The sequence below is a fragment of the Trachypithecus francoisi genome, unplaced genomic scaffold (assembly GCF_009764315.1).
Source record: "Trachypithecus francoisi isolate TF-2019V2 unplaced genomic scaffold, Tfra_2.0 Lachesis_group7, whole genome shotgun sequence".
In the NCBI taxonomy this organism is placed as follows: Eukaryota; Metazoa; Chordata; class Mammalia; order Primates; family Cercopithecidae; genus Trachypithecus; species Trachypithecus francoisi.
Genome location: NW_022681472.1, coordinates 98,598,716 through 98,619,807, shown reverse-complemented (window position 1 = coordinate 98,619,807; position 21,092 = coordinate 98,598,716). Strand labels below are relative to the sequence as shown.

Genomic DNA, 21,092 nt, shown 5'->3' with positions numbered 1-21,092 from the left:
ACTTTAACTACTTGTTAGGGTAAGATAAGATTGGTGGTGACATTGTTTTTCTTCATCAGAGAATGTCTTGAGCTCCCCTTTATTCCGGAAGAATAATTCACTGGATATGGGATTCTGTGCTGACAGTTCTTTCTGTTGAGCTTGAAAAATGTTATGCTTCTTCCTTATGTCCTCCATGGTGTCTGGTTAGAAATCCACTGTTGTTTGAATTTTTCCCCTGTAGGTAAAATGTGGTTTCTGTGGGGTGCCGTGACTTGTGCCTGTAATCCCAACATTTTGAGAGAACCAGGTGGGCAAATTGCTTGAGCCCAAGAGTTTGAGATTAGCCTGGTCAACATGGCAAAACCCCATCTCTTAAAAAAAAAAAAAAGTTTAGCCACACATGGTGGCATGTGCCTGTGGTTCCAGCTACTCAGGTGGCTGAGTTGGGAGGATTGCTTGAGCCCTGGAGGTTGAGGCTGCAGTGATCTATGATTGTACCACTAGGCAATAGAGTGAGACCCTGTCTCAAAAAAGCAAACATAATGTAGTTTCTCTCTGGCTGCTTTGAAGATTATTCTTTGTCTTTAACTTTCACTGTCTAACTATAGTGTATTCTGGGGTAGATGTCGTTGGTCTATCCTGTTGGAGGTTTGCTCAGCTTCCTGAATCTATAGGCTTATGTGTTTTACCAAATTGGGCAAGTTTGTATTATTTCTTTGAGTTATTTTTCCTCTGTTTCTGCATCTAGTTACATGAATGTTAGGTCTTCTGTTGTGGTCCAAAGGTCCCCAAGGCTCTGTTCATTTTTTAAACCTTATTTTCTTTCTTTTGTTCAGATGGGTTAATTTTTGTTATTCTGTCTTCCAGTTCTCTGTCTCTTCCATTCAGCTGTTGAGCCATACACTGAGTTTTTTATTTCAGTTATTGTATTTTTTAGTTCTAAAATTTTCATTTGGTTCTACTACATCTTCTTTTTCTCTATTGTTACTTTCTGTTTCTTCTTTTGTTTCCAGCATGTTTGTATTGCATGTAGAAGTGTCTTTGTGATGCTATTCTGTCTTTATGAAATAATTCTGACGCCCTGTCCGTCAGCATTGGCACTGCCCCTCTTCACCGAGCTTGGAGCCTCCCTTGTTCTTAGTGTGAGCCGCCACTTTCTGTGGGAGCCTAGTCATGCTGGCTGTTTGGTGGAGGTGCTGCCTCCTTCTTGCCATCTAGGAGTGGAAACCAGCTCCCTGCACTTGGCCTCATTGACACTGTGGAGGGTGGCGTGGAAAACAGACCTTCCATGAACCTTCCGTCCCTGCTTTGGGGGAAGGAGTTCCGCAGCACCTCTCCCACATGGCCTCCACTGACTCTGTGGGAGGAATGGAGAAGGGGTGAACGTCCTGGCTTTTCACCACCCTGGCAAGCAGGGGAAGGGTCTCCTGGCCAGGGTTGAGTCCGGGCTCCCTCCTCAGCCTTTGCTGGTCTGGCTGGTGGTGCAGTGGTTTCTGGGTGTTGGCTGAAATAGGATGGCTGTTGCCCGAGAGTTTCTGTCTTGCTGGGCTGCCCTTCGTCTGTACCTATGGGCGTTTCTGGGCTGTGGCTTCCTTGACTCTAAGTCTTGGATAGGGACAGGAAGCAGCCCAAGGGAGCCTGCCACCAATCATACCCCGATCCCTAGCCATTATCCCTCTCCACAGCCAGAGGTGACTTGGGTTTGTTACGGTGGCACTTAGTGGGAAGTACAGGGATGGTAGGATGGTACTTTGGGTCTGTCTTCCCAGCAATGCAAGGTTCTTTTTTCTTTCCTTTTTTTTCTTTTTTAGACAGAGTCTCACTCTGTCACCCAGGCTGGAGTGCAGTGGTGTGATCTCAGCTCACTGCAACCTCTGCCTCCTGGTTTCAAGCAATTCTCCCACCTCAGCCTCCTGAGTAGCTGGGATTACAGGCGTGTACCACCACGCACAGCTAATTTTTGTATTTTTAGTAGAGATGGGGTGTCACCATGTTGGCCAGGCTGGTCTCGAACTCCTGGCCTCCCAAAGTGCTGGGATTATAGGGGTGAACCACTGTGCCCGGCCTACTTCTTTTTAGTGCCAGTTTTGGCTTATTTTTCCCCAGAAATGGATCCGTTTTACTGAGTTTTTCAATGTATGGGTGTATGTCAGTGTGTCTACAGCATCCTTTGTTGCATCTAGAGTTTTTTTTTTTTTTTGAGACGGAGTCTCGCTTTGTCGCCCAGGCTGGAGTGCAGTGGCCGGATCTCAGCTCACTGCAAGTTCCGCCTCCTGGGTTCACACCATTCTTCTGCCTCAGCCTCTGGGTAGCTGGGACTACAGGCACCTGCCACTGCGCCCAGCTAGTTTTTTGTATTTTTTTTTTTTTTTAGTAGAGACAGGGTTTCACCGTGTTAGCCAGGTTGGTCTCGATCTCCTGACCTCGTGATCCACCCGTCTCGGCCTCCCAAAGGGCTGGGATTACAGGCTTGAGCCACCGCGCCCGGCGCATCTAGAGTTTTTTTCGTCTGTATTTAATCTGTGTTTTCTCATTTGTCTCTGGGAACAGTCTTGCTAGGGGCATGTCTATCTTATTGCCCTGTTCAGATGACCAGCTTCTGGTTTTGCTAGTGTTCTTTATTGCTTGTTCCTTTTCTTTTTCTTTGACTTCTGTCATTGTTCTTTATCATTTCCCTCCTGCTTTAGGTTTTCCCCGGGCTCCTTTCTTCCTTCCTGCCTTCTGCTCTGGGAGCACCTGTTCCCGTGTCCATAGGTTTTGGGTTCTGGCTGATGTGCTTTGAGCTCTTGGCCTCCCTCTCAGGAGCCCCTCCCTGCTGTCCATGTGGGCACCCGCAGTCCCCCACACCAGCCCCACAGGCCTTCTCTGGTGGTTTGTTCACTGGTCAGGGTCTGGTAGAAAGCATCCAGTCACTTACTGTGTTTAATAAACTTGTTATTATTTTAGATTTACCAAAAGGTTGCAGACATATCAGAGAGAGTTCCCATATACCCTCAGCCAGCCTCCCCTGCCAGGAGCGTCCTGCAGATCCACAGCCAGCAGTGTGATGTGGTTTGACCTATGTCCCTGCCCAAATCTCATGTCGAATTATCATCCCTGATATTGGAGTTGGGGCCTGGTGGGAGGTGATTGGATCATGGGGATGGTTTCTGACAGTTTAGCACCATCCCCCAGTGCTATTCTTGTGATGGAGTGTTCACAAGATCTGGCTGTTTGAAAGTGTGGAGCACTTCTTCCCTCTCTCGACCTCCTGCTCCAGCCCCCTCTCTCGACCTGCTCAGCCACATGAAGTGCCTCGTCTCCCCTTCGTCTTCTGCCACGATTGGCAGCTCCCTGAGGCCTCCCCAGAAGCAGATGCTGCCATGCTTCCTGTGCAGCCTGTGAACTGTGAGCCAGTTAAACCTCTTATCTTTATAAATTACCCTGTCTCGATGGGTGCAGTGGCTCACACCTGTAATCCTAGCACTTTGGAAGGCCAAGGTGGGCAGATCACTTGAGGCCAGGAGTTCAAGAGCAGCCTGGTCAACATGGCCAAACCCCATCTCTACTGAAAATAGAAAAATTAGCTGGGCACAGTGGTACATGCCTGTAATCCCAGCTACTTGGGAGGCTGAGGCATGAGAATCAGTCAAACCTGGAGGTGGAGGTTGCAGGGAGCCGAGATTGGGCTATTGCACTCCAGCCTGGGCAGTAGAGTAAGACACTGTCTCAATGAAGAAATGAATTACCCAGTCTGAGGTATTTATTTACAGCAATGCGAGAGTGGACTAATATGGAAAGTTGGTACTGAGGAGTGAGGCATTGCTATACAGATACCTGAAAATGTGGAAACAGCTTTGGAACTGGGTAACCCACAGAGGTTGGAAGAGTGTGGAGGGCTCAGAAGAAGACAGGAAGATGAAGAGAGTTTTGAACTTTCTAGAGACTTGTTAAATTGTTGTGACCAAAATGCTCAGAGTGATATGGAGAGTGAAGTCCAGGCTGAGGAGGTCTCAGATGGAGATGAGGAACTTGTTGGGAACTGGAGCAAAGGTTACTTTTGTTATGCGCTAGCAAAGAGGCTGGCTGCACTGTGTTCCTGCCATGGGGATCTGTGGAACTTTGAACTAGGGAATGATTATTTAGGCTATCTGGTGGAAATTTCGTGGGTTTTGTTTTGTTTTGTTTTTCTGAGATGGAGTCTTGCTCTGTCACCCGGGCTGGAGTGCAGTGGTGCAATCTCGGCTCACTGCAACCTCTGCCTCCCAGGTTCAACCAATTCTCCTGCCTCGAGCCTCCCAAGTAGCTGGGGTTACAGGCATGTACCACCATGCCCGGCTAATTTTTGTATTTTAGTAGAGATGGGGTTTCACCACGTTGACCAGGCTGGTCTTGAACCCCTGACCTTAGGTGATCCACCTGTTTTGGCCTCCCAAAGTGCTGAGATTACAGGCATGAGCCACCATGCACAGCCAATCTGGTAGAAGTTTCTAAGCAGCAAAGTGGTCAAGGTGTAGCCTGACTGCTTCTGACATTCTGCACTCATATGTGTGAGCAAATAAATGACCTCAAGCTGGAATTTATATTTAAAAGGGAAATAGAGTTTGGAAATTTTGCAGCCTGGCCAGGTAGTAGAAAAGAAAAGCCCATTTTCTGGGGAGGAATTCAGGCAGGCTATAGAAATTTGTGTGACTAAAAGGAAGGCAAGTGCTAATAGCCAAGACAATGGGGAGAAAGCCTCAAAGGCATTTCAGAGATCTTCATGTCAGACCCTCCCATCACTGGCGTGAGGCCCAGGAGGACTAAATGGTTTCCTGGACCTGGCCCCACTGCCCTGCACAGCCCCAGGATCTGGCTCCCTGCATCCAGCCATTCCAGTCCCAGTTGTGGCTCAAAGGGGCCAAGGTACAGCTCTGGCCACTGCTTCAGGGAGTGCAAATGAGCCTCAGTAGCTTCCACGTGGCGGTGACCCTGGTGGCTTCCACGTGGCGGTGACCCTGGTGGCTTCCACGTGGCGGTGAGCCTACAGGTACTCAGAGTGCAGGAGCTGAGGTTTGGGAGTCTCTGCATAGATTTCAGAGGATACGTGGAAAAGCCTGTATATCCAGGCAGAAGCCTGCTGCAGGGGTCGAGCCCCTCACAGAGAACCTCTGCTAGGACAGTTTGGAGGGAAATGTGGGGTTGGAGCCCCCACACAGAGTCTCCACTGGGGCACTGTTTAGTGGAGCTGTGAGAAGAGGGCCACTGTCCTCCAGACCCTGTAATGGTAGATCCACTGACAGCTTGCACCATGCACCTGGAAAAGCTGCAGGCACTCAGTGCTGGCCCTTGAAAGCAGTTGTCGGGGCTCAACCCTGCAGAGCCATGGTGGCAGGGCTGACTGAGGCCTTGGGAGCCCACCCCTTGCATCACTGTGCCCTGGATGTGGAATGTAGAGTCAAAGGAGGTGATTTTGGAGCTTTAAGATTTAACGACTGCCCTGCCGGGTTTTGGTCTTGCATAAGGCCTGTAGCCCCTTTCTTTTGGCTGATTTCTCCCTTTTGAAATGGGAGTATTTACCCAATACCTATGCCTCCATTGTATCTTGGAAGTCACTAACTTGTTTTGATTTTATGGGCGCAGAGGTAGAAAGGACTTGCCTTGTCTCTCTTTTTTTTTAGACAGAGTTTTGGTCTTGTTGCCCAGGCTGGAGTGCAGTGGCGCTATCTTGGCTCACCACAACCTCTGCCTCCCAGGTTCAAGCGATTCTCCTGCCTCAGCCTCCTTAGTAGCTGGGATTACAGGCATGCAACACCATACCTGGCTAATTTTTTTTTTTTTTTTTTAAGATGGAGTTTTGCTCTTGTTATCCAGGCTGGAGCGCAATGGCACTATCTCAGCTTACCGCAACCCCCGCCTCCAGGGTTTGAGCAATTCTCCTGCTTCAGCCTCCCAAGTAGCTAGGATTACAGGCATGCACCACCACACCCGGGTAATTTTGTAGTTTTAGTAGAGACAGGGTTTCTCCATGTTGTCCAGACTGGTTTCGAACTCCTTACCTCAGGCAGTCCACCCACCTCGGCCTCCCAAAGTGCTGGGAGGCTTGAGCCACTAATGCCCGGCCATCCCTGCCGGTTTCTAATGGCTTATCACCATCCTGCAGGTACTGTTCTTGCGATAGGGTTCTCATAACATCTGGTCAGTTAGAAGTCTGTAGCATCTCCCCGCACGCTCTCGTCTTCCTGCTCGGCCATGTGAAGTGCCTCGCTCCCACTTCGCCTTCTGCCATGACTGGAAGCTTCCTGGGGCCTCCCCAGAAGCAGATGCTGCCGTGCTTCCTGTACAGCCTGTGAACTGTGAGCCAGGAAACCTTTCTTCTTTATACATTGCCCAGTCTCGGGTGTGTCTTTATAGCAGTGTGAGAATGGACTCATGTACCATCTTGCTGTCAGAACTAAGACATCCACTTTGGTGCGGTGTAACTGTCAGCTCAACTCCAGACCTTATTTGGATTTCTTCAGTTTTCCCTGATACTGTTTTCTGTTCCAAGACACTACATTCCATGGTCACTGATTTTGGAGTGCAGGGGAGAGTGAGAAAGAAGGAGAGGGTGGATAAAAGTGTCTGTGGAATGCGTCCTCCAAGGTGGCTGGTGGTGGTAGAGGGGGCCGCTTTGATTTTGGATAATGAGAAGGAAACTGGCAACTCTTCTGGGGACAAAAGGTGTGTCGCAGCCATCAGAGGTGCTGCTGGCCTTGGGGTTAGGGCCTTGCCCCCAGGATGTTGTGGTAGGACCGGGGCCTCTCAGGCCCTGAGCTGAACCAGCACGAGTGTTGAGGGAGCTGCTGTGGCCAAGCCAGCTGGGGAAATCAGCCTGCTCTTGGCCAAGGAAGAGAGCACCTTGGAGTCTGGCCCAGTCCCTGCGCCCCTCATGTCAGCTCCGCAGGCACAGGCTGGAAGGGTCTCCCTGTGGACCATGCTCCCGGGGCCAGGCTGGCTTGGGGAGGAGGTGACCTGGTACCTGGGAGATTCACCCAAGGCTCTCCACTCTCTTGGTGCTGGTAGAAAAGGCAGATGACCAATTAGTTATCTGAAGACAGTTCTCCCATTGCAGACCCCAGTCCAGGCCCCAGAGGGCCCCCCGTGGGAAGCAGTACCTCAGTGCATGGCCAGGCAGTGTGGACATTGGCTTAGCTGGAAACATGAGCCTACCCAGGCCGCCTGGCCTGTCACACTCGGCAGCTTGGACGGGCCTCCAAGCTTTCTGTGAAGGCTGGGTTCAACCTGTTTTTACTTTCCGACCATTTGAAGTATTAAAAGCTGTCTGATATTTTAAATTGGTATTTCTCTGATGTAAACTGAGGTGGAAGACCTTGTCCTGTGTTTCTAAGGCCTGTGTGCCTTCTCTTCTGGAAAATACCTGGAGTCTTTTTGGTGAGGGTGATCACGGGTGTTTTCTGTTGGGTCGTTTGATTCTTCCTGACTCAGAGGGAATTTATAAACGTAAACATAAAAATATATATAATGTCCTGGACTTTAATCTGTTAGTCACATGTCTTCTCCATTTGTGGTTTATCTTTGCATTTCTTTGTGACGTGTTGAAAATCGGAAGTTATTGATTTGAACGGACATAGTTTTATCGCTTTCTTTACATTTTGCGCCCTTAGTGTCTTGAATAAGAAATTCTTCTCTTCACCAGATTGTGCTCAGTTGCCTCTAAATATTTTGTTGTCTTTACTTTTGACGTTGAGACTTTCATCCAGCTGGAGGTGATTTTCTTGTGTGGTGTGTGCGGTGAGGTCCACTTTCATTTTGCCACGGCGCCTGGCACGGCAGAGCCCGGTGTTTCCAGCGGGTGTGCGGTGCAGCCCTCCCTCCTGCGGTCAGGTCTGCATGGATGCGGGCTCTGCTTCTGGCTGTTTGTTCATTGGTCACTTCGTCCCTGAGCCAAACCATACTCCGAATTATTTGAGCTTCATGATAATAAAGCAAGTTCTTTCACCTTGTTCTTTTTTAGAACCAGTTTCAGCTATCCTTAACCATTATTCTCCCAGAAATACCTTTTAGATGATTATTGTCAGGTTAAAAAAAAAGTTGGAGGCCGGGGGCGGTGGCTCAAGCCTGTAATCCCAGCACTTTGGGAGGCCGAGACGGGCGGATCACGAGGTCAGGAGATCGAGACCATCCTGGCTAATACGGTGAAACCCCGTCTCTACTACAAAATACAAAAAACTAGCCGGGCGACGAGGCGGGCGCCTGTAGTCCCAGCTACTCGGGAGGCTGAGACAGGAGAATGGCGTGAACCCGGGAGGCGGAGCTTGCAGTGAGCTGAGAGCCGGCCACTGCACTCCAGCCCGGGCGGCAGAGAAAGACTCCGTCTCAAAAAAAAAAAAAAGTTGGAATTTTGATTGGGATTGTCTTGAATCTGTAGCTCAGTTTGATGGAAACGGGCATCTGTTCCCAGAGCAGTGAGCCTCCAGCCTGTGGAGATGCCGTCTGTATTTCTTCAGTTAGACCCTCCCTTTTAACGTCTTTTTTTTTTTTTTTTAAAGACTGGATGTCACCGTGTCACCCAGGCTGGGTGCACTGTTGTGATGATAGGTCACTGCAGCCTCCAACTCCTGGGCTCAAGTAATCCTCCTGCCTCAGCCTCTCAAGTAGCAGGGATTATAGGCACATGCCATGACACCTGGCTAATTTTTTTTAAAATCTTTTGTAGAAACAAGGTCTTGTTCTGTTGCCCAGGCTGATTTCGAACTCCTGGCCTCAAGCAATCCCCCCACCCTCCCACCCTGGCCTCCTACCTTTAATGTGTTTTAATAAAGTTATCATCTTTTTTTTTTTTTTAAGACAGAGTTTCACTCTTGTTGTCCAGGCTGGACTACAATGGTGCAGTCTTGGCTCACTGCAGCCTCCACCTCCCGGGTTCAAGCAGTTCTCCTGCCTCAGTCTCCTGAATAGCTGGGATTACAGGCACACGCCACTATGCCTGGCTAATTTTGTGTTTTTAGTAGAGATAGGGTTTCTCCATGTTGGTCAGGCTGGTCTCGAACTCCCGACTTCAGGTGATCTGCCTGCCTCGGCCTCCCAAAGTGTTGGGATTACAGGCGTGAGCCACTGCGCCCAGCCTTTGATTAGGTTTTGTTAGATTTATTCCTAGTACTTTTATTACTATAAATAGTGTTTTTAAAATGTTTATTTTAAAATATTCATTGGTGTGTAGAAATATAATTTTATGTGGATTTTCTCTCCAGCAACTTTGCTGAACTATATTAGTAATTAGTTTATAGATTCTCTTGCATTTTTCTGTATAAACAATTATGTCATTTGCAAATAATGACTTTTTTCTTCTTCTTCTTTTGAGTCCAAACAAGTTTTCTTTATTTTTCTTGTCTTCCTGCACTGGATAGGACCCTAGTACAATATTGACTGGTGGGCTTCCAACCTTTCCGCTTGACATGTGGTGCTTTCTGGGAGTTATCTTTTAAAAAACCCTGTATATCAGGCTAAGGAAGTTACCTTCAATCACTAATTTGCTAAATGTTTCTTTTTTAAAACTGTGAATTGATGTTGAATTTTATTACTTACTTCATATCTATGAGGTGATCATATGATTCTTCTCTTTTAACCTGTTAATGTGCTAATTTTTGTTCACTGATTTTCTAATATTAAACCAACCTTGCATTCCTGAGATGAATCCAACTTGGTCCTTGATATGTTCGTGTTTTTACACATTGCAAGACTCTTGTTTATAATTTGTGTAGGACTTTTACATTCTTTTCATGAGTGATAATGGCCTAAATGTTTTTTTCTCATAGAGTCCTGGTCAGATTTGGTTTCAAGATTATTCTGGCCCCATAAGCTGAGCAGTATTCTGTGTTTTTCTGTACGGTGGACTTGTTCATGGAAGACTGGAATTGTACATATGGAGTATTTGGTAGAACTACAAGTAAAGGCCAGGTGAGGTGGCTCACACCTGTAATCCCAGCACTTTGGGAGGCCAAGGCGGGGCAGATCACGAGGTCAGGAGATCAAGACCACCCTGGCCATCACAGTAAAACCCTATCTCTACTAAAAATACAAAAAAGTAGCCAGACGAGGTGGTGAGTGCCTGTAGTCCCAGCTACTGGGGAGGCTGAGGCAGGAGAATGGTGGGAACCCGGGAAGCAGAGGTTGCAGTGCAGTGAGCCGAGATCGCACCACTGCACTCCAGCCTGGGTGGCAGAGCGAGACTCCGTCTCAAAAAAAAAGAACTACAAGTAAAACCCTTTGGGTTGGAGCTTTACTTTTTTTTTTTTTTTTGAGACGGAGTCTCGCTCTGTTGCCTGGGCTGGAGTGCAGTGGCCGGTTCTCAGCTCACTGCAAGCTCCGCCTCCCAGGTTCACGCCATTCTCCTGCCTCAGCCTCCCGAGTAGCTGGGACTACAGGCGCCCGCCACCTCGCCCGGCTAATTTTTTTTAAAATTTATTTTAGTAGAGACGGGGTTTCACCGTGTTAGCCAGGATGGTCTCGATCTCCTGACCTCATGATCCGCCCGTCTCGGCCTCCCAAAGTGCTGGGATGACAGGCTTGAGCCACCGCGCCCGGCCTAGAGCTTTACTTTTTAACTACTGATTCCGATTTCTTCATAGTTATAGAAATACTTGGATTTATTTTTCTTATCAGTTTTTCTAGAATTTGTCAACTCACTGGTGTTTTGAAACATACTGGCGTGGCGCTTGTCATCGCAGCGTGCGGTGTCTTTCACCATCTGCAGCATCTTTAGTTCCACGCTCGGCGTCCCCAACATTGTGCACATCTTCCTGCTCTGTTTCCTGATCAATCCTGTTGGATAAACTGATGACTGTTTTCAAAGAACCAACTTCTAACTCTCTTGGTTTTAATTCCTATTTTGTTTTTCTTTCCCTCTGTGTTCAGTTTATTTGCTGTTTTCCCCCTAACTTTTAAGCTAGATCTTCTGTTGTGAGATAAGCATTTAAGGCTATGTGTTTTCCTTGAAGCCCTGCTTTTGCTGTTCCGCAGATGCTGATACATTTCCAGATCTCTGGAGAGTTTTCTGGAGGTTTTGTTTGGTTGGTTTGTGTTTTTCATTAGTGAACATTGAAGACCAAGTGAACAGGAGATGAAAGTCTCAGGCCTTTGACATTTAAGATTCATTTCATGTCCCGCGTGTTTCCTTGTATGTTTCCTTCCATCCTTTTACTTTCTTCATCGCTCCTAGGTAATTTCAAAAAGTTCTTTTTTTTTTTTGAGATGGGGTCTGGAGTGCAGTGGTGCAATCTTGGCTCACTGTAACCTCCACCACCCAGGTTCAAGCGATTCTCCTGCCTCAGCCTCCCAAGTATCTTGGACTACAGGTGCGCGCCACCACACCCAGCTAATTTTTGTATTTTTAGTAGAGACAGGGTTTCACCATGTTGGCCAGGCTGCTCTCGATTTCCTGACCTCAAGTGATCCACCTGCCTTGGCTCCCAAAGTGCTGGAATTACAGGCGTGAGCCACTGTGCCGGGCCTCAGAAAGTTCTTTTTGATCCTAGGTATTTGGTTGTGTCCTGCAGGAGGGTTGTGACCGGCGCTGTCCAGCACAAACATGTATGAGTCATATGTGAATTTCAGCTTTTCTAACAGCCACCTTTAAAAGGTTAAAAAAGCAGATGAAATCATATGTTTTATTTAACCCATCCTATCAAAAATTTCAACGTGTCATCAAGGAAAAAGAAACGTGTATTTTACATTATTTTGTTCCTACTAAGTCTGAGCCCTGGCACATGGTTCACACCAACACCCACACCTCAGCTCACACTGGCTGTGTGGCAGGTGCCCTCTGGCCATCTCAGCCGGGCACTGTGTGTCCAGTGTTGCCCACCAGCCGTTGCTGGGGCTGTAGGTACATCTGATAAAATGCACCCGCAGCCTTGGCGACGCCTGCCGTCCTGCCCCTTTGTGAACCGTGGACCTGCGTGCCCCGACGCCCGTCCCAGTGCCGCATGGGATGTCTGTGCTGCTGGCAGGGCTTTCCTTGTCAGGCACAGCCACTGCCCCCGCCCCCCAGGAGGCTTTGCTCCCCTAGGCCTCTGAAGCCTGCTCTGCTGCAGGACCGACTATCTCTCCAGCTGCAGGCCCCTGAGGAGCCCCTGGGTCTCTGGGCCCCACAGCACTGCCAGGCCCTGTGTAGAGGGACTCAGACTCCATGTCGTAGGAATGAATGAGTGAGTGAGTGAGGGTGTGAGCAGTGACCTGAGCCTGGCTTCCACCTGGGGATATGGCGGAGGCCACACCACAGGATCCAGGGAGGGTAGGGGGTACAGTGCAGGGAAGGTAGGGGGGACAGTGCAAGGAGGGTAGGGGGACAGTGCAGGAGGGTAGGGGGACAGTGCAGAGAGGGTAGGGGGACAGTGCAGGAAGGTAGGGGGATCAGTGCAGGGAAGGTAGGGGGGACAGTGCAGGGAGGTAGGGGGGACAGTGCAGGGAAGGTAGGGGGGACAGTGCAGGGAGGTAGGGGGGACAGTGCAGGGAGGGTAGGGGGACAGTGCAGGAGGGTAGGGGGATAGTGCAGGGAAGGTAGGGGGGACAGTGCAGGGAAAGTAGGGAGGACAGTGCAGGGAAGGTAGGGGGGACAGTGCAGGGAGGGTAGGGGGATAGTGCAGGGAAGGTAGGGGGGACAGTGCAGGGAAAGTAGGGAGGACAGTGCAGGGAGGGTTGGGGGACAGTGCAGGGAGGGTTGGAGGACAGTGCAAGGAGGGTTGGGGGACAGTGCAGGGAGGTTGGGGCTGCAGTGCTGGAGGGTATGGGGTGCAGTGCAGGGAGGGGAGGGGGACAGTGTGGGGAGTGTAGGGGGTGCAGTGCGGGAAGGGTAGGGGGAGGGGAGGAGAACAGTGCGGGGAGGGAGGGATCAGTGCAGGGCCCGGTTCTGAACAGGTGCTCACGGCCAGCCCCAGGTACAGGAGCAGCACCTGGGATCCCAGATTCTTAGGTCAGGTGCCCAGCAAGGACCGTGTGGCTGGGAGGATGTGGCTCGAGGCCGTGGCCCCACGCGCTGGGAGCCTCCAGCCTCTCTGCTGCTGCCACAGGTTTGAGTTTCACTCTTGGTGGGTCAGGCAGGGAGCTTGTCACAGTTTGCATTGGGGACGCCTGTCGCCTAGTCCCATGAAGAGCAGTTTGGGTGCCCCATGCAGTAGGCTCTGCAGGGGGAGGGGGAGGGCACCCTCCCTGAAAGGCCTTGGGCATGGGAGAGGCAGGCAGCTGGGCTGCAGAGCAGAGCCTGGGAGGGGTGGGCAGAGGAAGGGCAGGCTGGGCGCCCTGCTCCACAGGCCGGGCTGGGCCACTGGGGCCTTGGGCCGCCTCTGTGTGTTTCCCTGTGGGCCTGGTAGGAGAGCTGGGGCCATGTTGCTGCCCAGGGCACCTGCTGGCTGGCACACCCCCTGCCCCGTGGGTATAATTAGCGCTGTGACAGGTGCTAGGGATCGCGTGCGCAGCCCAGCCCTGACCCAGTGTGGCCTGGCCTTGGCTGACCTGCCCCGCCCTCCCCTGGCCCAGCCCAAGACCCCAGGTCTGTAGCCACACCCACCTTCCCAGGCTCCCTCTGTGCTGCCAGGATGGGTGGGCTGGGGTCTGGCAGAGGCAGCGGGTGGGCAGAGCCCTGAGCCGTGGCCTGGCTGCAGGTTCTGGGAGTCCGCAGGCTGGCCCAGCCCTGCCCTGCTCTCAGTCTGTGCCCAGGGCTTGCAGTGGCTGAGGGCCTCCTATGGGTGGGTGAGGGCCCAGGTGGAACCTCTCTGGCCTGGTGGCCTCAGCCTTCCAAGAGGAAGCCTTTGCCCCAAGACTTGGACAGAGCCTATGGGGCCCCGTGGTCACTCAGGGGGCCTGGCCTGGCCCTCCTTGCCCTCCCCGTGCAGTGCCACAGCCTCCAGCCGGCCCACCCGCACCCCTTCTCTCTGCAGTGCAAGAAGAAACACACGCTGCTGTGCCCCGACTTTGCCCGCAGGGGGGCGTGTCCCCGCGGTGCCCAGTGCCAGCTGCTCCACCGCACCCAGAAACGCCACAGTCGGCGGGCAGCCACGTCCCCCGCCCCAGGGCCCAGCGACGCAGCTGCCAGGAGCAGGGCCTCGGCCAGCCACGGGCCCAGGTGATGGGGTAGTGGGCACTGTACATGTGAGCTGGGGTGGCCCCTCCTTGTCCAGGGAGATGCTCAGGGCCCTCTGGTTGAGCCCCCCCAACTCCAGTTCTTTGGGCCTCAGACCCAGAAATCCCAATCCAAGGCTGGGGATCACATGACCTCCAGAGATTCCCCCCTACCCCACTTTCAAGTCTGGACAGAGCCAAGGGCATCCCTGGCCGATGGAGGAAGGTGGGGCTTCACAGAGACCTGCTCACTGGGAGAGGGTGGGAGGCCCAGCCCCGGGAGGAGTCTGGGGGCCCCTCATCCAGCCCACCTGCTATGTGGGTGTGAGAGTCCCATGGAGACCAGGAAGCCAAGGCCCTGGACGTGAGGGGCAGCTTGTGGTGGAGCTGGGCCCTCTCCACACCCAGCCTGTCCTTGCAGCCAAGGACCAGGCTTGACCTGTGCCTCCAGCTCACCCTGAGACCACGGGGGGCCACGGGAGCAGGAAGCAGCCAAGAGCATGGGCAGCCTGTCGCTGGGATCCCCGCCTGTCACCCCACTTCACACGTCTGCCCCTTCCTTCCCTGCAGGAAGCCCTCGGCAGCCCAGCGCCCCACCAGGCAAACGCCCAGCTCCCCTGCCCTCACTGCAGCTGCGCTGGCTGCACCTCCCCGCTCCCCAGGGAGGTCAGCCTCTCCCTCATCCTTGAAGGCTTCCTCCTCCTCCTCTTGTTCCTCCTCCTCCTCATCCCCTCCCGCTTCCTTGGACCACGAGGCACCATCTCTCCAGAAGGCCGCCTTAGCAGCGGCACACTCCAACAGGCTCTGCAAGCTGCCTTCCTTCATCTCCCTGCAGTCCTCACCAAGCCCAGGAGCCCAACCCAGGGTCCGGGCCCCCAGGGCCCCCCTCACCAAGGACTCAGGTAGGCAGCGTGATCTGGCTCAAGCACAGGGGAGTTTTAAATGCCCACCTCAGACCATCACGTCAGAATCTCCAGGTGGGGCCTGGGTGAGTCCCGCAGGCACCAGGGGTGCACTTGCCAGCCCTGGGGCAGGGCCAGCCAAGGTGCGAGTGAAGCAGTGGCCGCTGCACAGTCTGCCCCAGCTGAGGGCTGATTTAATTAGAAAGCACCCATTTCTGTTAATTTGTTCTGGAAGATCACCACCCACTCCGGAGAGAACAGATGTTCCCTCTCCCCCAGTGAGCATTTGGGGCTTGGTAAATGGCTCCACTCAGCCTTGTTTAGGAGAGAAAAGAGGATTTTATGGCTGCAAACGACCCTTTCTGTAAACATTTTACAGCTCTCCGCGCGTTTGAGTGACGATAAACCCCACGCAGCTCGGCGGGCTGCAAATTTGCGACCATACGGCTATCATTTTATTGTCGTATTTCACGGTCGTAACGTTAATGGAAGATGCTTGCTGCAGCCTTCTCCAGCAGCTCCGCTGAGCACGCTCACACGCCTGCCTCGGAGGGGCCGCCTCCTGTTCACAGCCTTCACATCAGGGCATGGAACCGTGGCCAGACCCTGTGCCCCACGAGACCTGGGCACCCGCTCCCTCCTTCTGGGTGGGCCTCTCTGGGTTGGGGGAGCAGATGGGGCCCCGAGGCAGCCACTATTTTTTTTTTTTTTTTTTTTAAAGATCAGGAACCTAGCAGCCGGTTCCAGAGCCAGTGGAAGTGGGCAGGGTGCTGAGGGGTCCAGTGTGCAGCTTGGGTGGGGCCCGGGAAAGGCTGCAGAAACCTCCCCTGCCAGGAGCTCCGGCAGGTAGAAGTGCCTGGGACAGTCTCTGGGCAGGAAGCTGGAGCTGCTACTGGAGCGGCCACCGCAGGGGCAGGCTGACAGGGCAGAGCCTGTGTAGTCTGTAGCCTGGGCCCTGGCTGCTGGGCCCGACTCCACTGTGCGTGGGTGAGCGGGCTCATCAGCCCTGAAGAGGAGCACCTGGGCAGGGCCAGTCCTGTGGGCAGCTACACGGAGGCATCTCTATTCAGCGGGCCGCCGCAGTGCCTGTCAGGTGGTCTGGAGATCTGGGGAGGGAGGACAGGCGCTGGCACCCAGTGAGTGAACATTCATGGGGCAGGAGCCCCTGGGCTTCCCCACTGTGGGGAACTGCTCCCTCCTACACTGCCTGCCTCCAGGCCCTGCCCACCTCATGCTGGGGCCTCTGCTCTGCTCCTGCCCCTCCCCGCCACAGCTCGTGTGCACCCCGACTTTCCACATGGAAGGTGCATCGTGACCGCCTCCCGTGTCTGGCAGCCTCACTGAGCGTGCGGGGTTGTCTGGTGCTGTGTGCGCCGGTACTGATGGCTCACCCTGTAGACCTTGGGGCCGGGACTGCGGCCGCCCAAGAAGACCCTTGGACTGTAGGCAGAAGCCTCACTTGACCTTAGCATGCGGCACGGCTAGACAGCCACAGAGGCTCACCAGGACCTGTTGGCAGCAGGGGGCAGCAGCTGAAGCCTGTGGCCTGACTGTGCTCTTCTCTCTAGAACTCGGGGGGATGTGTCTGCAGACCCTGCCGTGTGTGTTTAGGCTGACAGAACTCCCCTCCTGAGCCCCTGACCAGGAGCTTTGCAGGCTGGGGAGGTTCTTCCAGGGGTTTCCTGGCCCCTAACTTCTGCCCTCTCTGCATAGGGAAGCCTCTGCACATCAAACCGCGTCTGTGAGGACCCCGGGCCCGGCCTGCACCTACCTCAGACCCTCATCCTTGGAGAGGAAAGAGGCTCTGTCTGCCACTCTGTCCCAGAGGAGGGCCGCCCGCCACCAAGCCTCCCCGGGGGCCACAGGGACACTGCTCTGCCTGCCTGGCCCTCAGCCTTCCATGACCAGCGTGTGCCCGGGGCCTGGTCTTCCTCCCCCAAGCCGGGCCCCTGTCCCCACCCCACCGCCCTCCAGGGTGCCAGGCAGGGCTGGCCTCCAGGCCTGTCCCCAACTGCCATTGGCAACAGTGGCCCTGCAGCCCCCCCAGCCCTCCCCACCCAGGTCTTCGGCCCAGTGAGGAGGCCACTGGCCGGGCCTCCCAGGCAGGTGTTTTATGTTCAGCAATAAAGGTTCTATCTGTAACTGGTTGGCTTGTCCTGACTGTTGCCACGCCACTGCCAGGTGGAAAGCACCGCCGCGCTGGGCAGGAGTATGGGGCCCCCTTCCTATCTCCCAGGAGGGTTCGGAAGTCAGAAGGAGCTTCTCCTTGGACCTGAGCAGCACCATCTGGGGTGGGGAAGGCCCAGGGGGCGCTCTGGGGCCCCAGGTGCAACAGGCCGGAGCCATGGTGGGCGGGGCAGCTCAGCCAGCTGCCAGCTCCCCCACTCTTCACGGGTGCCCGTGCTGGAGGGGCCTGGCCAGGAGGCCTGGCTGAGGTTGTGTCAGGGACCCTGGATTGGGAGAGGCAAGGCTTGGAGGGGCACAGGCTCCCCTAGGCACCCGTCCCCACCTTCCCTCACCTCCAGAGAAATGGGGGGTTGCCCCAGGGGAGGCAGGCCAGCAACGCCTTCAGGGGCCCCACAGTGCAGCCTGGAGTCAGATGCATGAGCCTTGTGCCCTCTGCCTGCCTGGGCTCCGGGTGGGTGGCAGTGCCACTGTCCAGCCCATACCCCACAGGGCCCCTTGGCCTGGTCCACACTTGGGCGGGGAGAATGCTCCGCCCCCCCGAGGTCCTGGACTCCACCCTGGAGTGGAGTGTCCTGACGTTGGCATCAGAGGGGACGAGGTGCGAGGCTGGTGAGATGGTTCTACCAGGGCGCGTGCTGGGTGACACGGCGGCAGTTTCCGGTTCTCTCCATGGTGGTCATTGCTGTGACCTCTACCCTGAGCCCCTGGGACCCAGCCTGTGGCCTTGGCCCTGTTGCAGCCAGATTGGGTGGGATGGCGAATTCTGGAAGCCAGAGCTGTGGGCGGGTTGTACCCAGCTGGCTTCTGTCCCCTCCAGCACTGGCCCAGCTCACCCAGACCCAGGTGTTCACGGGCTCGTTTCCTTGTTCGGGACCCCAGATTTGAGGGTGGGCACCGGGTGGACATGAGGCAGCCAGATCCTCTAACTTCACTTAGTGCCACCAGCAAGTGTCTGCTGCAGGCCCAGTGGGCAGCTGGACCCGCCCATGGGTGCCACTGCCTTCAGCCACGCTGGGGCTGGCACACGGCCCTGAAACGTGAAATGTCCGTGGGTGGTGGGGAATAGGCGCCCTGTCCACCCAGCACCTGTCTGGGACCGTTAGCGCTGCCATCTGACACACGGCATGGCCACTTGCAGGCCTGGGGCAATGCTCGTGGGCAAGGGGTGTGACAGCAGTTCAGCGCCAGGTCCACTGTCCCCAAATGCAGCCCCCACCCAGGAGCAGCCAGCAGGAAGGCTCAGAAAAGGCTGGCCACTGCCTTCGGAGTGCCACCATGGTGGCCCAATACCCCACCTGGGGACCTTGTGCAGCCCGGGCTCTGCCTGGTCACAAGTCCCTGCGTTTCCCCTGCATGGAGTGTGCCCATTTGGTCACATGAGGCCCCTCATGCCAAGGGGCAGCTGGCAGCAGACCAGTGACTGCTAGGGCACCTGGCCAAGGGACCCGGGAGGCTGGGACTAGGAGAGTCACTGCCCCTGCATTGACCATGGCCCCGGCTGAGGACAGCCTGGTGGAATGTCCCCTGCTGGGGTGGTCAGCACAGGGAAGGCTTCCTGAGGAGAGGGGTGCGTAGCCCTGCACCCAAGCCCGTGCGTGCAGCAGAGTGGTGTGTACTGGGGCAGCCGGAGGGAAACCCCACAGCGGAGGCACATGGCACCCTGGGGGGTCCTCAGAGCCCTGGTGGGGCATGGCCAGGTCCCAGGCAGGTGCTGCCCCCACCCAGCGCCAAGCAGACGGGTTTTAGGGCTGTTGCCTCGTCTGAGGGAGATGTGATGGCCACAGAGGTGGGAGCCGTGGGCAGAGTCCAGGGCCACTGCGGGAGCTGGATGGGCGAGCGGGCGGGGGGGCAGCAGTGACTTCAGAGTGTGGCTCTGTGCCCCGTGTGCCTGGAGGGGTGCTGGCTGGGCAATCAGATGCTGGCCTGGAGTCCCCTGGGGGCTGGGAGGTGACCGAAGGGTGAGTGTCTGGGGGTCAGCCAGGAGTGCCCTCACCTTCCTGGGCTAAGCCTGTGCCCATCCTGCCTCTGGATGACCCTGCCTCGCTTAGCACCCAGCAGCATGGGAGCTCAGAGGGCAGGGAGTTGGGCGTGTCGTGGCTGAGTGAGCGCCCTGACTGGCACCTGGCATACAGTAGGCGCACCATCTGTGCTTGAGTAGGGGCACAAGGAAGGGGCGGAGCAGCGACAGGCTGAGGAGGGACTCTCAGGAGGCCCTGGGCTTGTCTTTTGGTTGTTTTGTTCTTAAATGCAAACGAGCCCCTGCATGGAGGAGGGGCGCCCGGACAGCAGGAGCAGGGTGGGGGTGGAGGCAGCCCCAGCAGCCCCCTATCCCAGAAGACACAGAGCCTCTGTCTGCGGGACAGAGAAGGTTCTGTCTCCTGTGATCACTTCCATCCAGCAAACGCAGGCACCGGGGGTGTGGGGGTTCTCCCACCTAAATAAATGCCTCCAAAATGACACTCCAGACCCCATGCGAGGCTCGACGCAGTTCCGAGCACTTACCCTTGGGGGCGGCAGGGTGAGGTTCAGGAGGCCCACGCATGGCCTGGCAGGGTCAGCTCAGCCCTCCTGTGCCCTGTGCTATGGCAGGGGTGGAGGAGCTGTGCCGGGACAGTCCCCTCAGGCCCCTCCCTGCCGTCAAATGCATGAGCTCAGGGCCCCAGCAGACAGCAGACTGCGTGGGGTCCCATGGTTTACAGCAGAGAGGGCTGTGGGGGTCAGGTGGTGGGCACCCCAACCTCCCTGTCCCTCCTCGTACCAGGTTTCCCTCCACCCAGAGCCCTCTGGGGACCCACGATGACTTCCTGGACCCTACACCAGCCCCTATGGGCTCTGATCTTGACCCAGCCACCCTGGGCCCTTCCGGCCCCTCCCAGGCAGTGGCTCTGGGCTCCCTGCTCCCTGGCCTGAAGGGCTGGCCCCTCCATCTGCTCAGGTGTCCGTGAAGCCCCACAACCCCACTAACCCAGAACTCCCCATCTAGCCAACCTTCTACTTTCTCACAAACGTGTGGGGGACAGGCCCTGAGGAGGCCTCATGACCCCCCCGCAGTGTTCCCACCCTTGGGGGGCCCCTTTCCTCCAACAGACTCGTGGAGGGTGGCCAGGTGCTGCAGCTGTGATCACAGCACCTTACCCCCAGCTGACAGCCTCTCCCTGCTGGCCCGAGGCGTCAGGGCCTGTGCTGGGGCCACACCTGGTGAGGAGCTCAGGGTGGCTTCCAGCCTCCAGCCAGCAAGAAGCCAGTCCTCAGTTCTGCAGATTTGAGGAAATAATTCTGCCCACAGCCTGACAGTGCCTGGTAGCACAGTCCTCCTTGTCCCATGTTGAGACTGTAGCCCGGCCACCTCCTAGACTGCACCCTGGACAGGGGCCCCAGCTAAGCCCTGCCTGGATGCTTGGCCCACAGAAGCCACGAGACCATAAATGGGTGTAAAGTTACTAAACGTGTGGTAATTTGTGAGACAGCAATAGAAGGCAAATCCACTATCATTTTACTATTATTATTATTATTATTATTATTTGAGACAGAATCTTGCTCTGTTGCCAAGGCTAAAGTGCAGTGGCGTGATCTCAGCTCACTGCAACCTCCGCCTCCCGAGTTCAAGTGATTCTCCTGCCTCAGCTTCCCAAGTAGTTGGGACCACAGGTGTGCACCACCATGCCCGGCTAATTTTTTTTTTTTGAGACGGAGTCTCGCTCTGCCGCCCAGGCTGGAGTGCAATGGCCGGATCTCAGCTCACTGCAAGCCCCGCCTCCTGGGTTTACGCCATTCTCCTGCCTCAGCCTCCCGAGTAGCTGGGACTACAGGCGCCCGCCACGTTGCCCGGCTAGTTTTTTGTATTTTTTAGTAGAGACGGGGTTTCACCGTGTTCGCCAGGATGGTCTCGATCTCCTGACCTCGTGATCCGCCCGTCTCGGCCTCCCAAAGTGCTGGGATTACAGG

The 21,092-nt window shown here is 54.9% G+C and overlaps 1 protein-coding gene across 3 annotated transcripts in view; it reads left to right on the top strand.

Moving 5' to 3' along the window:
• Nucleotides 1–17,102, top strand: part of ZC3H3 (zinc finger CCCH-type containing 3) — a 113,816-nt gene extending 96,714 nt beyond the window's left edge. For all 3 annotated transcript variants that reach the window (XM_033203724.1, XM_033203723.1, XM_033203725.1), the window contains exons 12-14: nucleotides 13,878–14,062; nucleotides 14,629–14,960; nucleotides 16,674–17,102. In XM_033203724.1, the coding sequence (XP_033059615.1) occupies nucleotides 13,878–14,062; nucleotides 14,629–14,960; nucleotides 16,674–16,705 (549 nt within the window). In that variant the 3' untranslated portion in view covers nucleotides 16,706–17,102. The remainder of the gene's footprint in view (nucleotides 1–13,877; nucleotides 14,063–14,628; nucleotides 14,961–16,673) is intronic.
• The last annotated feature ends 3,990 nt before the right edge of the window (nucleotides 17,103–21,092 follow it).